The sequence below is a fragment of the Balaenoptera acutorostrata genome, chromosome 2 (assembly GCF_949987535.1).
Source record: "Balaenoptera acutorostrata chromosome 2, mBalAcu1.1, whole genome shotgun sequence".
NCBI lineage: Eukaryota > Metazoa > Chordata > Mammalia > Artiodactyla > Balaenopteridae > Balaenoptera > Balaenoptera acutorostrata.
In genome coordinates this window covers 174,639,076-174,655,593 of record NC_080065.1, presented here as the reverse complement: position 1 = coordinate 174,655,593, position 16,518 = coordinate 174,639,076, and the positions used below count along the sequence as shown (strand labels likewise).

At 51.6% G+C, this 16,518-nt stretch overlaps 1 protein-coding gene across 1 annotated transcript in view; it reads right to left on the bottom strand.

The window, feature by feature from the left end:
- The window catches only part of MED26 (mediator complex subunit 26), a 39,920-nt gene extending 24,533 nt beyond the window's left edge, over positions 1-15,387 (bottom strand). Inside the window, exon 1 of the mRNA XM_057540167.1 lies at positions 15,006-15,387. Within this exon, the coding sequence (XP_057396150.1) occupies positions 15,006-15,077 (72 nt within the window). The 5' untranslated portion in view covers positions 15,078-15,387. The remainder of the gene's footprint in view (positions 1-15,005) is intronic.
- Positions 15,388-16,518: the final 1,131 nt, after the last annotated feature.

The window sequence follows — 16,518 nt, the reverse complement described above, 5'->3', positions numbered from 1 at the left end:
AGCTCTACGCTATTTGACTCTGTGGATATACCATGTTTCCTAAGCCTCTCCCACGCCATTTAATTAATGATATTAAAAATTATTATTACATAAATATATTCATTAACATTGTTATTAAAAATGACCATGTATCTGTAAATAAATTTCCAAGAGTAAAATGACCTGATCAAAGGACGTGACCATGGCTATGCCTCCTGCCATGTAAATATTTTCCAAAAGGGTGAAGTATGAAGTTGCTCCTGGGTCCTGGAGCAGGGTGCTGTGGGATGAGGTGGGTAGAGTGGGAGATGCTCTAGGAGATATAAAATAGCAACAGGACAGTTTAACGCCGTCTTGATTATCTGCCAACAACATTTTTCCCCCACATATTTGAATATGAGGTGTATTTTCTGATTATTAATCACATCAACATTTCTCTGTCTGGTGATGTCTCTGGGAGCTTGTGATTGTTAGTTCTGAGTAAGTTCTCCATACCAAAAGAACACTGCTTCCTAAAGGCGATTTCGCACACACACACAAATCTGTATTCTGATCCCTCCCCTCCCCAGTCTGCAACCACAATACAGAGGGATTCGGAGAAGTTCAGGCAGGTTGTAAACCTGGTTGGGAGTTCCAACCCAAGCACCTCTTCCAAAGTGTGCCTTTCCTTTTACAAGTGTGGGGTTTTGTTCTACAACCAATTTCTTCCTGCTTCCCCCTAGGGAGCTTTCAGAAATGTGCAAAATTATGCAATGTTGTCTGGTAACTGCTCACACTAAAAGGAAGACTATCTTTGGCAAAAAATACCATCTGTGAAAACCACAGTTAAATATCTACAAACTCATCCAGGGGAATAACTGCCTCCGCCCCCAACCCCCAAGAAAAGCAGGGAGGGGACTTATATGTGTTCAGTGTCTACGATGAACCCAGCAACTTCCCTTCAGGCATTATTTAACCCTTCAGTAGGGCAGGGCTTGTCTTCACTTTATAGAGGACAGCAAGTCTGACAGATTGTCAGCAATATTTGATGTGATTTGTCCAAGGACAAACATCTCAGAAACAGAGCTATATAGATTTGAACTCCAAAACCCTTGCATATGAAATACTTTTCTTTCTCCCTCCCTCCCTCCCTTCCTCCCTCCCTCCCTCTCTTCCTCCCTCCCTTTCTTTCTGGCTATCCGTTTGTCTTTTTCATTTGGGGGGAGGCTCAGAGGATTTCGTATTCACCAACCTGTACTTAAGAAATGAGAAGAAGCCTTTCTTCTCCATGAGACAAGACCTCGTGAATGGAGCTGACATGGCTCAGGGGGCCCAGAGATATCAGAGAAACCAGGCTGTGTGACAGGGGAGGGGTCAAGACTTGAGGGTCGCTGGGAGGGGACAGGGGCCGTACTCTGCACCCCCATGCTACCCAACTCCCCATGTGGAAAAACACAGCACAGGCCCCAACTCTTACCCAAAGCAAAAGCGATGAGGCCCTGGAAGCACGCTGTCCAATTCAGGTAGGCATTAAAATTAAATAGAAATTTTAAAGTGAATTCCTTGGTGTACCACCCACGCATTAGGTGCTCACTAGCCACATGTGGCTGTGGCTACCATACAGAACAGTGCAGAGACCACCTCCATCAGCAGCAGCGCTCAGCCAGGAAGGAAAGAGCTCGGCAGGGATTTTCACAGTCCCCTCTGCTCCCTGCAGTGGGCGCAATGTTGCCTCCTAAGAAAAGCAAAGGCTCTGAGGTCAGCTGTGCGGTGGCCAGCTACTTACCCTGGCTAAACCTTAGACTCATCTACTAAATGGTATAATACCTGGCACAGAATGAGCATATGATAAGAGTTGCTCCTGTCCTCCTGTTTCTGTTATGGTCCAAAGATAAAGTCCTTACAAAGAAATAACCCTTATAAAGATGATGCCAAAAGACACTGAACACTTGATTTGTTAAGTAGCGTTGCTCATTAGATTGAATGAGATCCAGTCCCTCCATGCTGAACTCCACCTGCAGGTCTATTACCCACTAATAGGATTAAAATCCACTCTCTGCTCCTTCCAGCTGCAAGGCCTCAGGTAAGGACAACCTCCCTCACTCTTTTCCTCATCTTTAACAGAGAAACGGTATCAGCTCCCTCACCTAGGTGACTAAACCAAGCCAGACACTGCACCAGGCACCTAACACGCTCAGCCCCTTAGGATGACACCACCAGGTGATGGCACCAAGAGCCACATATCATAGATAAAGACACTGAGGCCCGGAGACACTAAGTGATTCACCCCGAGGCCACTCAGGTGGAAGCAACCAAGTAGGACCTGGAGCTGCTGCTCTCACAGAACAGCTGGGGTTCAGGGTTCAGAACCCTCTTATAGGGGGAGTCCAGGCCTGGCCCGAAGGAGGGAGGAGGCATGTGCACTCCTGGGGGGGGCTGGGCCTGAGGGATTCGTCACACCACAGAGGGGGGCTAGGCAAGTGCTGCAAAACCTGTAGCTGCCCACCTCCCCCGCTTCCTGCGTCCTGTCTCCAGCCTCTAGAATCTCGACTCCCTAAAACTGAGTGACACACACAGGACAGGCTCAATGCTTGAGTGCTGACCATGCCACTATGGCTCCAAGGGAACTGACGCACCACAGGAGGACTCCAAAGGGCTGAAGTCTGGAGAGGGCCAAGCAGCCATCACAGGAGGGGGGCATCCTCCAGGGAACCAGCCATCCCAACCCCAATACCAGTAAGCCAAGCAGCTGCCCTGCCCAGTCCCCACCAAACTTGAACTCTTTCTTATCCCGAACCCAGCTTGGTCCTCCCACATTAGGCACTGCCTGCGCTTACCCACAGCTTGAAATCAGAGATGGATCCACAATAAACTGGTCATTGGCCCTAACAGAATGAACCAGCAAAAGAACGGGGTAGGGCGGACACAGGCATGTCAGACAAGTTAAAGGTGAGCAAGATCAGACCAGGATGCCAGAACAGTCAGAAGACAGTGCTCCTGGGACAGCTGGCACTGGGCTTGTTGGGAAAGGCATGCTGGACCTGGAGCCCAGAGATGGAGGTAGGAAGGAAAGGAAGGAGGGAGAATAGAGGGAGGACAGGCCACCCAGCTGGGGGCGTAACAGCGGGTCAGGAGCTGATGAGCAGCTGAGTGTGGCTGGAGCAGGGGAGGAGAGAGGATGCCTGAGCCAGAGGCTGGGGCATAATGTGCTCAGCAGACTCTCCTGGTTGCAAGTGACAGAAAAGCCAGTTCAAATGGGCTTCATCAAGAAAAGAAGCCATTGACTCACCTAGCGCCAGCTGGGCCCAGGCAACTTATTCCTCCCCATCCGTCTGGGCCAGTCTCACTCCTGGGCAGGCTGTCCCTAGGCAGCAGACCCTAGCAGCAACCTGCTCACATCCTTCCCCATTCAAGTCTCCTCCAACTACTCCAGCAGAGCACTAAAACCTTCAGATGGCCACAGGTCCATCCCTGAACCAATCACTGGCCAGGAAGACGCAGCCCCATGATTGGCTAGACCCCAATCACTAAGCATCCAATGGGCATGGACCAGAGGGAGGGAGGGGGAAGTAGGGGATGGGAGCTGGGTGAGCCGCCCACCAACAAGTTTGTTCGCTACCATGCACACATCAACATCCAAGATGCTTCAGGCCAGGGACCACATCCTACTCTCAACAGCTTTCCTAAGCAGTGTATGTACATCCTCCTGAGAAAATTAAGGCTACAAACCTAACCTCTTCCAAAGCGACATGGTGAACAGCAGAGTCAAGATTCCAACTCAGTTCTCAACTCTAAAACCCAAGTTTTCCACCCGGAGAAAGACTGTCTTCTTCACTATGTCACCGACAGAGCTCACATGTTACCCAGTCAGCCACATGGCCCCAACTGAGGGGGTGAAACATCCCAGTCTGTTTTTGGACACTCACTCTGGGGCCGGCACAGATGCAAAATCAGCACACAGGAGACTGGCTGGGAAGCAGCTACATCTCCCTAGTGATCCTGCTTGTAGGAATGGGGCAACCAAGGGAGGCGGCCAGCTGAGCAGTGGGTTGTGGCACCACCAACCAACAGCACAGCATGCCGAGGGAAGCAGTCAGCTGGACTGCTGGAAGCCATGGTGAGAATACCTGGGGAAAGTCTTAAAGGCCAGACAGGGGTCCCCAAAGCAAAGCCAAAATACTCAAGAGGAAGGAGGTACGGTGGGCATGAGGTTTGGAGAGAGCGGAAAGGCCAATGCAGTAAGGTACAGGGAGCCAGGGGACAATGGGAACCGTTCAGTGTTAGGCCTCAGGCTTGCTTTGTTCCCAAGGAGATGCATTCAGCACTACCCCTGAGGCAGGCTACTGAGGACAGCACGATGACCCAGGGACACAGCTTGAAGGGACAAGCATAAGGGCATCCTCATGCCCAAGGTTGTTGGCTCATCTTACAGAGCAGAAGATGCCACTTCCTATTTCCCCAACTTGGGGGAGCCCACCACCAACAGTACAGAAAACCATGCCTACTGTAGGAGCATCATCCCCAGGGCAACACGCAGATTCCTGCTCCCCTAACTCTGAGTGGGGCTGACAAGCAGGTTCACCAGAAACCCTAAGACAGTCCCCACCTCCCCGCCCCAGACCTCACTGTTTTTGTCCTGCCACATGGGAGGGCTATAGCAGTCTAGGGACACCTACTGCTTCTGTCTGCACAACAGACTCTGCTTCTTCTGCAAGCTCCTCCCTGACTTCTTGAGGGCACTGCCATTTTCTTACAAAGCCCCCTTCACCCCACCCCCAAGCCAAGCTGGAGTGATTCTCCGGAGTTTTCAAACTGGAAGCAAGTCAGTGAATCCATTTTTGATCATGTCCTAGCTTTCAAGAGTTCAAATCCCAGAGCTGCTACATTTCCCGCCATGTGGAAGAAGTCTGTCCACAAGACACACAGACACACACAATGCTGACGACAAAAAAAACACAAAAAACAGAACAGTTTCCCTCTCGGTTCTCCCACTCCAATTTCAATCCCAAACAGTACTTTGACTCAGTGGTGAGAGGAGAAAGGTTACAAGCGAATGCAGGATGAGCTCACAACACCTGGGAGGGTGATACTTTTGCCCTTTGGTGAGAAGTGAGGCTCCTGCACTCAGTGGAAGCTTTGGCCTGTTGACCAACCTTCAAAGGGAGAACTTTAAATGCTTAAGAATACGAAGCTCCTTTAAAATAGAAGTGAAAGTGAAATAACCATTCACAAACCTCCTCGCCCCCAGACATGCCTAAAATGTAACATGTGGCCCACATCTGCCACTGCCAGGCTGCCAGCATCCAGCAAAGGGAGAACAGACATCACCAATTTTGGGTGCTTGCCTAGAGCCCCCCAGATTGGAAGGGAAAAATGGAGGGACATGAAAGATCACCTGACCCAATGCATTTCAGTTAACCTAAGGGAAAGAAATGCAGGTACCAGTTTCTGGTAAGCGGGGGTTGGGGGGGGGGGGATGGGGGACGACGACGACGGCACGGGGGGGACAGACAAGAGGAAATGGGTAAGACAATCAGCTCGGACCAGACCTCCGAGTAATCATCTATGCCTCTGAGGCCGAGAGAACAGAAGTCTGGAGAACTCAGCTCCTGCCTGGGTCACAGGCACTGTCTCCTTCCACCCAGGCTCATCCAGGCAGTTACTGCAGCATCAGGAGAGGTGATGGGGACAGGAGAATCAGCAGTGCTATGGTGAGGCTCTCCTGGACTCCTGAAGGGCTCCTTAGCCCAGGATAGGGTCAGAAGCTGCAACCTAGCACCTGCACTAAGACAAGGTACCCAAGTGTGACTACAAGCAAATCAGAGTCTGCAGTTCAACCAGAAGGAGTGGGTACTTAGAACCCTGGCTGTGATCTGACGCCATCCAAACAATCCCGTTGCTTATGCCAGACCTCATATTTCAGTCACATCCATTCTGTCATCTGGACCCAAGTCTCCCAGGCCTAGCATTGACACCCAACTATTTGAAGGCGCCCAACTATTTGAAGGCGCTATCATATCAACGAAGTGACTAAACCAGCACGCACTCAGGGGTCACTGCCAGCCCACTCCCCACCCCATTCTCCCATTAACAGGACCTAATGTTTCTTGGGGGCACACCCTCTACTCTGGGTCAGTCTGGGTGGAACTAACACCATGCCCAGATTCAGGGGTGAACCAACGAACACAGCCTGCTATTTCAATCAAAGTCCAGAAAAGGCACCGGGAAATGTCTGCTGGGCCTTCTGGGAAAGAAGTGACTTCTCTTTCTGCCCCTGGATAATGGTCAGTGAGGGTGAATCCCAAAGCTGCAGGGGCTGGGGAGAAGACACCCACTATGCAAAGGCAACACAACAAAAAGCAAAACAGAGAGCGGGAGTAAAGCCAGGTCGTCACCTGAGAAGAGACCCATTTCTGGGCCTTTAAGTAACACAAGCCAATGAGCCCCTCTGCGTTTAAGCTCCTGTCATGAGCGCAGTGCCACCTCCCTCTGGGGAAAAGGGGTTAAAAGAATTAGTAAAGGTGCTCTGCCTGCAACTATCTAACTGAACACTTGAAGGAAACAATGTGAAACAATGAGCAGAAAGGGTAAACTCTTCCTAGTTTATATACCTACACGTCAGTGTCACTCACCCCCCACCCTCGCAGCACTAAAAAGCTAGCTTGCCAACTATTTGCCTGGCACAGATGCAAGGTGCACCAAGGGGGTAAAAAAAAGTTGGGAAGTGTTTACTGGAAGTGGCTTTCAGGAGGACTGGCTTCAAGAAGGAGGACACAGGTAGCTACCTTGAGGATCACCCAAGGGAAAGCGGACGTGGCCACCACCCCACGACCCAACGCAAGCTAGGCCAGGGACCTGATGGAAAGAGGGGTCAAGAGAGCTAAGGTGGGGGCTTCCCTGGTGGCGCAGTGGTTGAGAATCTGCCTGCCAATGCAGGGGACATGGGTTCGAGCCCTGGTCTGGGAAGATCCCACATGCCACGGAGCAACTGGGCCCGTGAGCCACAACTACTGAGCCTGCGCGTCTGAAGCCTGTGCTCCGCAACAAGAGAGGCCGGGATAGTGAGAGGCCCGTGCACCGTGATGAAGAGTGGCCCCCGCTTGCTGCAACTAGAGAAAGCCCTTGCACAGAAACGAAGACCCAACACAGCCATAAATCAATCAATCAATCAATCAATCAATCGTAAATCTTATTTAAAAAAAACAAAAACAAAACAGAGCTTCCTCCCCTTGCCTGCTGAGTCTGAGTCTCTGGGATGGGGTTTAGATATCTATTTAAAAATAAAAAATAAAAAAAAAAGAGAGAGCTAAGGTGGAATAGGGGAGGCGGGAATATCCAAGAAAGGCATCAAGGGGACAAGGAGAACCAGCCCCCAGGTGTGTGCAAGCAGAGCTGCAGCCAGCTTGCGGGGCCAGGCGCCATGCGGAGCCAAATCTGACCGGACTGTGGGTAAGGGAAGGATTTGAAGGTACAAGCAGGACAGCGGGGCCACCGGCACCTGGAGGAGGGCTGCCAGGCCACCAATGGCCTCTCGGTGCGAGCCACGGTCACGTGCAGCTGAGTTCTCCGTCAGTAACTCACCTGACTGCTGACGTCTGCACCACAGAACCCCCCATCACAGAGCCAAGGCCAGCCACCTACAAAATCACTTTGTGCACACAGTGGACAAGTGACTAGAGTCTCCACAGCAGCCATGAGGCTGACCCACCACAGGGTGTGACCTGGAGAAAGCAACACCCATTTTTTGGCCCTTGACGAATGAAACTCGGGAGAGGGGGGTGGCCAGGAAGGGTTTGATTTGTCACATGACCAAAAAAGGACACAGGGGCCCAAGGTAGCATTTGAACAGTGCCTCCAGGGATCACAGACAGCCAGTGAATCTAAGATCAAGAGCCACCTTCTCTGTCAGGGGTGAAAAATGCCAGCCAAGAAACAAAAAGGAAAAAACACTTCACACCTTTTCCTCAGCCAGCTCAGGAGAAAGCAAAAAGTATTTCAGGTACAACTTTCCTCTGGGACGAGCATAACAACGTTGTACAGATGAATCCAGCATAAGGATCCAAATCCAGGCAGGAGAGTGGAATGCCTGCCTTGTACCCACTGCCCTCTCTCGAGTGACATGGGAGGCAGCAGCAGGTGGCTAAGGACTGGGTGGGTAGGTTCCAACCCTAGTGTCATCCCTTCTAGCTGTGTGTCCACTGAGCCTCAGTTTCTGCACTGGTACCTGCCTCCCAGGGTTGCTGTACAGATTAAAGGTGAAAAGTGCTGGCACCTCATACCTGCTCAGTAAGTGCTGACAGCCAATTCTGAAGACCAGCCCTTTTCACAGGAAGATCAACAAGCATCTGAGCACCCACTTGCTGAAGAAGTTCTGGATACCTGGGGAGTAACTCATGCTCTGCCAGCAAGGAGCTTGCAATCCCATGGAAAACGTGTTCAACAAGACCTATACTCAGCAGGAATGTAGGATTTTTAAGTTATGTACAGTGCCGGAAGGACACTGTCTTGGATTAAAGCAGGAAAGGTTTCTGGAAAAGGGAGATCAGTAGGGACGACAGGAGGCCCCAACCAGAGGCAGTACAAAGGGTTCGATCCTAGGTGTCACACACATACAAGTAAAGTCGGCTTCCAGGTTTAAGTAGATGCTGTTTTGACAACAAGCTATAATTTCATTTCAAAACATTACCGGATTAGGAGTAGCTTCTGTCCTTGAGTTTTCTCCAAAAACAAAAACAAAGACAAAAAAAACAGCTACTCAAAGTACACCTGCCATTATGTGGAAGTTCCTGAATGTTTCTGATCATAAAAATGGATCCTGACACCCAAAAAGGTTAGGACCCAGTAGGCTAGAAGATTTTAAGGAGGGAAAGGTGGTAGGATATGGGAAGGAAATGGAAATGCAAAACTTAACGTTTAAAAACACTTCACATTTAAGGTTAACCTCAGAAGATGCACTGGAGTTCAACTTTCATGCTGGGCACTGCTTATGTAGGAGGTGGGACACTGTTGTTAAGCCCACCGGCTTCTGAGCCAACCACACTGGGTTTGGGCCCAGAGCTTTCCCATATCCGCCTCCGTGACAATGGACAGATCACTTAACCTCTGTTCTCCCCTAAAATGAAGATGGAGCATCCACTTGCAAGAGTGGTTCAGAGAACCACCAAGGATGCAAAGCACTCTACACAATACCTGGTACATGGTAAGTGCTCAGTAAACGGCAGCTCTTCGTTTTATAGCCTCCAATGGATCAGTCCAGGAAACGTGCAGTCCCAGGAGCACTGGAAGGCTTTTAACCCCACCTGCCTGGAAGTGGCACATCACCGGACACGACCCTTCTTTTTAGCAGCCTCCATATACAATCACAGAACCTCCAGGAACTCACAAGTCAAGAATCTGAGGGCCCAGATAGAGGGCCCAGTCCTGTCTGCACGCCCACCGGGCATGGTGGCCCTGGACTCTCGAGCCAGCTCTGACGATAATCAAGAGCTCCCCCGAGTGCAACAGCACCTACCTCCCAGGAACTCCTGCCTTCCGAGTCCTAGGTTTGCCTCTGGAAGCCACACAGAGCCTACCTAACCCCAGTACTGGAAACGAGCCCCCAGGCCCTTCACAGAGCCTGACACCTGCCCCCTTCCCATCCCATTGCTGAGAGGGCAAACTGTTCAAGGATTTGCTGCCAACTCCTCCAAACTCTCCATTCCCCTCAGGTCAGAGACAAACCAAGAACTGACTTCCTTTTCCTTCTGAAAACTCAAATGATGGAAAATAATGATGATTCTAGAAAGCCATTTCACTCTCTTAAGAATTCTGAACTATCTTTGAATAAGACACATGAACTGTTCCACTTGGATCTAAGAGCTGTAGCCCTGTAAGGCTGCCCCACCCCAGACCATCCGTGTGCACACTCTATGCCTGCTCCAGGTCCCTGGAGGGTTGCAGCTGGGCATCCCCACGTCTGCACCCTCCATATCCAGCACCATAAATGCTTGCTAGAAATGTTTATTCAACTGCTGAGCCACCTTTTCCAGTTCTACCATATTTCTCCATAAACAGTGTGCATCAGTTGGTGATTGAAACGTAAGTGTACTGCCTCCCAAGACCTGGAATTCATTCAGAGAGTACTTTTAAACACAGCATGCGGAATATTGGTACGCCCTCCTTATTCAGGAAATGCTCTCCAGTTCATGGAATCCCTGTGTCAATACTTGCTCAGCGCTACTCATGTGCCTGGAGAGTGAAAAGGAGCAGTTTGAGAAGGGGCTCTGAGCGTGGGCACTCACAAGGCTGGACTGAAAATGCGCTGCCTATGCAGCCGGCCACCGAGCCACAAACTCAGTCACCCAATCTGACAACCAGCTAGTGGGCCCCAAAGGGACCAGGCGGACTCAGGCCAGAGCCACCATCAGGAATAAAAAGAAAAAGCACGACTTCTACTGAAAGACAGAGCTCCCAGCTTCCAGAAGGCGGTTTACAGTGGGGGGCGGGGGGTGGGCAGGAGACCCCCTGAGGCAGTCACCCAGAGGTCGGGCTGGGTAAAATCAGTTCTGGATGAACCAGAACTCCGTCTGAGAAGACACTCACATGGACACCAAAACTGAGGCAAAGTAAATACAGCTCTCCTCCTTCACCTAACTCCACGCTTGGCACCCCTGAGGGCATGTCCTGCCACACGAAGCTGCATCATGAGCCCGGGTGACCATGGTGCCTGTTTATATCTGTATCAGGACAAAAACCCCTTCCCATAAGCTGATCTTGGACTGTCCTCCTAGGCCTCTGTGACCTCCAGCCAGGACAACATACCCTGACGAGAGCCGCCTCTGAGGACCTCCATGAAGACCTAATGTAAAGTCCACCTTCTTCTGAGGGAGAGAGTGAATCACAACAAGGTCTTACACTTGCTTCACAACCAACACTGTTACCTGCCTACTTCCCAAAGTCATAAAATGCCACACTGCTGTCCTCACACGTCCTGGCCATGACGTAAAGGAGCAAAGACAGGAAGGTTACTGAATGTGGGCAACCAGTGTGATCAGGAAGAGTCCACATGTTTAGATTTCATATCTACTAATATACTAATGAGAATCAGAACTAATAGTCTTCCATTTTAGAACTTATAAAATTCCTCTTTTCTGCAGGATCAATGGCATTTTAAATTAACATCAAAAGTGCTGTAATCTTGAAGCAGAAAAGGAAGCTGGAACACAAGACTCATGAAAAGTTCCACATCAGCTGGCAGTTGCCACACCACAGTGTGGTCTGGCCCAGGATTCTGTGTCCCTGACAGAAACCTTAAGATGTTTCCGGGACAGGCTGTCTAATGTCATCAACCTGTAAGATCTATCACAGGTAAATCGAACCCAAGTTGTAATCTCATATAAACTTGTGTGGGAGAGAAGAGGCTCCCACATCTTTTCTTAGCAGCTCAAGAACGCTGCCTTCTTGGCCTCTTCTGAAGCTGCCTCTCCATGTTTGAGAGCAGTATGGTGGCGTTTAAAGTTGGAAACACTATCGTTTAATGACTTTGGCTAAGTCCCTCCCTAACTTTAGGGCAGTCACCTCACATTAAGTCAGTAGGAAACAAAGGCATCCTGTCCTCTCCTGGCCATGGGAGACACTCACTAAACAGTACTGTCATGATGTCGGCTTCTGCGCCTGCAGAAAGGGGAGACTGGCTACTCACCCCACCTGCCTTTATAGGCTGTTGGGAGAAAGCAGGAGACTCTGCTGCACAAAGTCAGGTAAAGCATACATCTCTGTGTAGAAGTGTGTTAGTGTTTGTTATTCAGAAAATTCACACAATGTACCTTGCATTAAAAGAAAAAACTTCTAGAACAACAATTCATGTTAGCCTCTGCTGCGCCTTCCAGAATCTGAACCTGGATCTCGAAGGAGCTTTATGGGGCAAATACACCAGTTCCCAATTCCACTTTGCAGATGAGGAACCTGCAGTCCAGTGAAGCTAAGTGGTATCTTAACCTTCAAATTCCTAGGTGGGAAAATTATCCTTCCCGTGTGTCTCTCTGCAGAGGCCCCTTGGTCACCTCCCCTTGGCACCTGAAGTCTGCAGAACAGTGAAGAAGAAAAGTAGTTCCTGAGGTTTCCTGCTGGAGAGCCCAAGAAGGAGTCTAGGGTTCAGTCAGTTTAACCAGCACTTAGAAAGTACACCTAACACTTCTGCTCTAGACAGAGAAGACAAAGCCTGAACTCTGGTGAAACAATGAGTGTCCGATACAAATGGGAACCTAATCATTTGCTGATGAGATTATGCTTGGGTGGACTGACTCTGATTTCTGGGCAGGAGTAAGACAGTCCTCAACTTTATCCATAACAAAACAAGATTAAGCTGGAACAAAGGCACACAGTGCACTTAAGAAAGATTTTCAACACCCTGGGCTGCCATACACAAGAAGAGTAAGGCTTCGACTGTTCTGAAAAACCGTTAGTTGCTTTTTGAAAAGGAGTGTACAGAATTTACTTTATTACTGAGTTGAGAGAAATTATTAACTCAGAGCCTGATGCTATAGATATTCGAATACTCCAGAGGCTAGAATATAGAGCAAAGAAACAACTTTCCTCTCAAGAACTCCTTTGTCAGGGAGACGGTCAGAAAGTGGTACTTTGTTACTTCCCTAAGTTTTCAGATACTTGTGGATATTAGGTCAGCTGCCTGACATTGAGTTTTCAAGCAAAAGCTAAGTTTGTTAGCATACTTGCATGCCCATAAAGGTAAGCATTACGTGACACAATTCTCTGTCGCTTCTCTCAGAAGAGGTTTAATTTTAGTGTTGGCTCTTCAACACTGTCCCCATTTTTATTTTCCAGGAGCACCTTAAATATGTGTCAACTAACTCTGCAGAAGTGGAGTTCCTACTTGGGCAACGCAGAAGAGAAGAACAGCTGTGTGCTGGCACCGCCTGGTTGGAGCCACCTAACTCTCACCTGAGCCCAGGTCAATCAAGAGAAACTGCAGAAATACGGTCACATCATCTCTGCCAGCAACCTATCCCTCCACGGCTCTGAGTTTCTGTATGGGGTTTGCTCCAAGCCACACTCCTGTCAAACGGCTTATAAACAATACTCAGGGATGTCACTGACAACAGCAGCATTTAAAGGTGGCACTTCCTCACCACTCATATTCAGAGACAATTTCCCAATTTCATCCACCACACGTATATTAGCAGGACTCTGCACACACCTATCACAAGAGTGCCCCCAAATAAGCCACGTGAAATGTGCATTCCATGACACGTAACACAACCGTGGTCTTGGCCTCTCTTCCTCCTGTACTCCTAGGAACCCTTTACATTAGAGCCTTACACAACACTGGAACCCCTGAGGTCACTGCCCCACCTAATCTACAACATGGTGACTGCCCGTTAAAGTGCCTCCTGATCCCAAAGCTCTCCTAGGTGGCGTTAAGGATAAGTGCTAATATCTCAGCAACCTTTCAGACTCTCCGGAAGGCAAACAAGCACATGGAATTCAAGAAATTACACTCTTACTGATGCAAAAGTCACCAAGGCTACATTTTTCAAGTCACTTGTTTTATCCTCTAATATTTCAGTCTTGGGAATTGCTGCAGCACCCGTTTCTGGAAAAATTCTGCAAGGTTTTATATAGCTTGTGCCTACTCCACCCCCAAAGTCATAACAAAAATGTATACAATATTTCTTAAAGACAATTACCACCAAGTCTATCTTAATGGGGTCTGAAGACCAGGAATGACAGAATTACTTATGATACAGAAATCAGAGTCTTACAAAAATAACTCTATTTCTGCCAGAATTGTACAATCCAACATGAATTATTCCCAAAATGCTAGGCTGAAGCCTACTGCTAAAAGTAATCAGCCAAACTCACGTAAAGGAAAAGCAAAAGCCCCCATAGTGACAGAAACCTAAGTTACCTAGCCAAGTCCAAGATGGTTTATTTCTTCCAACCCCAGCACATTAAAAAGTGGTTTCAATGGCCACTTCCTGGTCTCCCAGGAAATGCAGGGGCTCACTTCATACTTGGATGCCACTACATCTTCCCATTGCTGAACTGCTCCTGCTACAGGGGTAAATGACCCCTATGGCCGTAAACCACTCATAAAAAATATGAGAACGCGATGAGTCTTTCCCTACACACACGGAGGGGGGCAGGGGAGATCCCTCCACAAACAGTAGCCTCCGTGGAGGAGCACCCGAGAAAGCGACACCCTGGGGTTAACCCTGATGGCCTAGGTCACAACCCAACAGGCTAGGACCCCAGGTAGGGCGTAGACAGCCAACGGAGGGCTCTGGGTGGAATGGGAGAGCAAACAATCACCTTTAATTCACTACCAAAAAGCGGGGCTCTGGCTTGGCCTGAGACGCAATGAGTACTTAGGCCCAGAAAGATAACAGAAAAAATCCCACTCTCCACAAGATCATCTTCCGTCGGCAGGGACCCCAAGAGAGATCCGGCAAAGGCATGCCCACTCTCAGAACCAAAAGGGACTCTCCAAGCGCCCTGGGCACCCGGCTAGGTGCAAAGCAGGCCAGGGGGGTTCCCTCCGAAGCCAGGAAGGTGCTTCCAGACGGGAGGAAAGAGAAAGAGGACTTCCCTGATCACCCAGAAGACCGAGACACCGCCGGCACCGGCTCCCCGAGTCATACCCCGGACACCAGTTGCTCCACAGCCTTTCCCCCTCCCCTGCCCCCCGCCGGGAGGGCTTCCCGGGGGTCGCGGGTCCCCCGGGAAGGGCGAGGCGGGCGAGCTCCGTCAGCAGCAGCAAGGGTCGTAGAGCTGGACCGGGAGAGGAGAAAAAGCTCTGGTCTCAGCTCCCATCTGCTCCCTCCGCCCAGGCCGCACGAAAGCCTCGGCCTCACGTACCGAGCGCCGCCGGGCTGCCCGACCAGCCCCCGGCCCGGGCCCGGGGGGCGAGATGCCGGGATGGCAGCGGCCCTCGGGGGCAGGTGGGTGTCCGGTGGGTTCCCCGGAGCCCTGCGGGCGAGGGGCACTATGGAGGGGGAGGGTCCCGGGCCCACGCGGCCTCCACCCCAGCCCGTGTGGTGAACACTTACGTTGCTCTGGGGGTCGATGGCCTGCAGCAGCCGGTCCCTGATCTGCTGCGGAGACGGCGGAGCCGCTGTCATTGCCTGGGCGAGGCGGGGGGGGAGCGGCCGGGCCAGCGGGCGGGCGGGCTGAGGCGGGGGACGGGGTCACTCACTCGTCTGCCTCCGGGAGCGGAGCCTCATGTTCCCCGCGGCACGGGGGGAAGTGGGGGCGCGCGGGGTGGCGGAGAGGGGAGCCGGGGCCGGGGCTCAGGCCCGGGGCGCCGCCGCCACCAGAGGAGGAGGAGGAGCCGCCGGAGCCGTCGCCGCTGCTGCCGCCGCCGCCTCGAGAACCAAACTCCAGTGAGCTGCCCCCGCGCGGAGCACTCTGGGTAACCCGCGCCGCACGCAGCGTCGGCACCACGCTGAGGAGGTTGGGAGATGGGGCAGGCAGAGACGCCAAACTTGGGCGGGGCCACACGCGGGCCCCGCCCCGCGCCTCTACGCATGCGCGCGCAAGCGCATTGTCCCCGCCCGGCCAAAGGGGCCGTTGGGAGGCGGTTGGGCAGGGGAACGGCCACCGCCTGGATGCCCCGCCCCCACCCAAGCTGGGCGGGGGCCGAGGTTTCCGACGGAAACGGTCGATACGCGCCGAGTCCTTGAACCCGGGCGCTCTGGGTGGCCGCCTGAGGGCAGCGGGGCGGAGAGGACAGCGGAAGGACCCCTCCTAGGGCAGAAAAGCTTTCCCCATTCTGACGGAGGTGACGGGAGTCGCGGGTGGGAGGAGCTGCCAAGTTTTCTGAGCCCGGGGGTCCTCCTCAGCCTCTCTATCTGCGTTCCTGGGGGCCAGGAGGCAGACGTCCACGTTGTAATTCCGTGCGCGGGTCAACTGAGGAGCCGAGGAACGCTGCCGCCCCCGCCCCTCCAGAGGGCGTGGATGCGAGCCGGGGGTCTGCAGCGCCGAGGGCCAGGATCCCAAAAGCATGAGACTGCAAAGTGCCTCACGGAGGAGCCGCTACCCAAGCTGGGAAAGCCCCAAACCATGAGCTGACACCAACGTTGCAAACCTGTGTCCACGCCAGGGTTTTTCAACCTGGGCACCAGTAACATTTGGGGCCGGATCACTGTTGTTGTAGGGCCTGTCCTGTGCATTGCAGGATGTTCAGCAGCATCCCTGGTTTCTACCCACTAGATGCCAGCAGCACCCTTTCCCCGCTGGGGACGACCAAAAACGTCTCCTGTCACTGCCAGAGGTCCCCTGGTTGGCAGAACCGACCCCTGTTGGGAATCACTGGTTTAAAAGACCTTTCCACCCTGCTTTACGTGGAGATGCTGGAAAATTGAAGCCCTCACTCTCTGAACCTCCTTTAAAAAGGAGGAAACGGAGGCCCAAGGTCACCCAGAGTTATAGGTCAAACCCAGAATTGTTAAATGTCAAGTCTAAGGGCTTCCCCCCCGCCCCCTCACTGCCTTCTTTCATTGCTGTCTCCTCTCTCTCTGGAAGCTCTGTTAAATATACGGTTATGCGAAGGGGTAGAAAAGC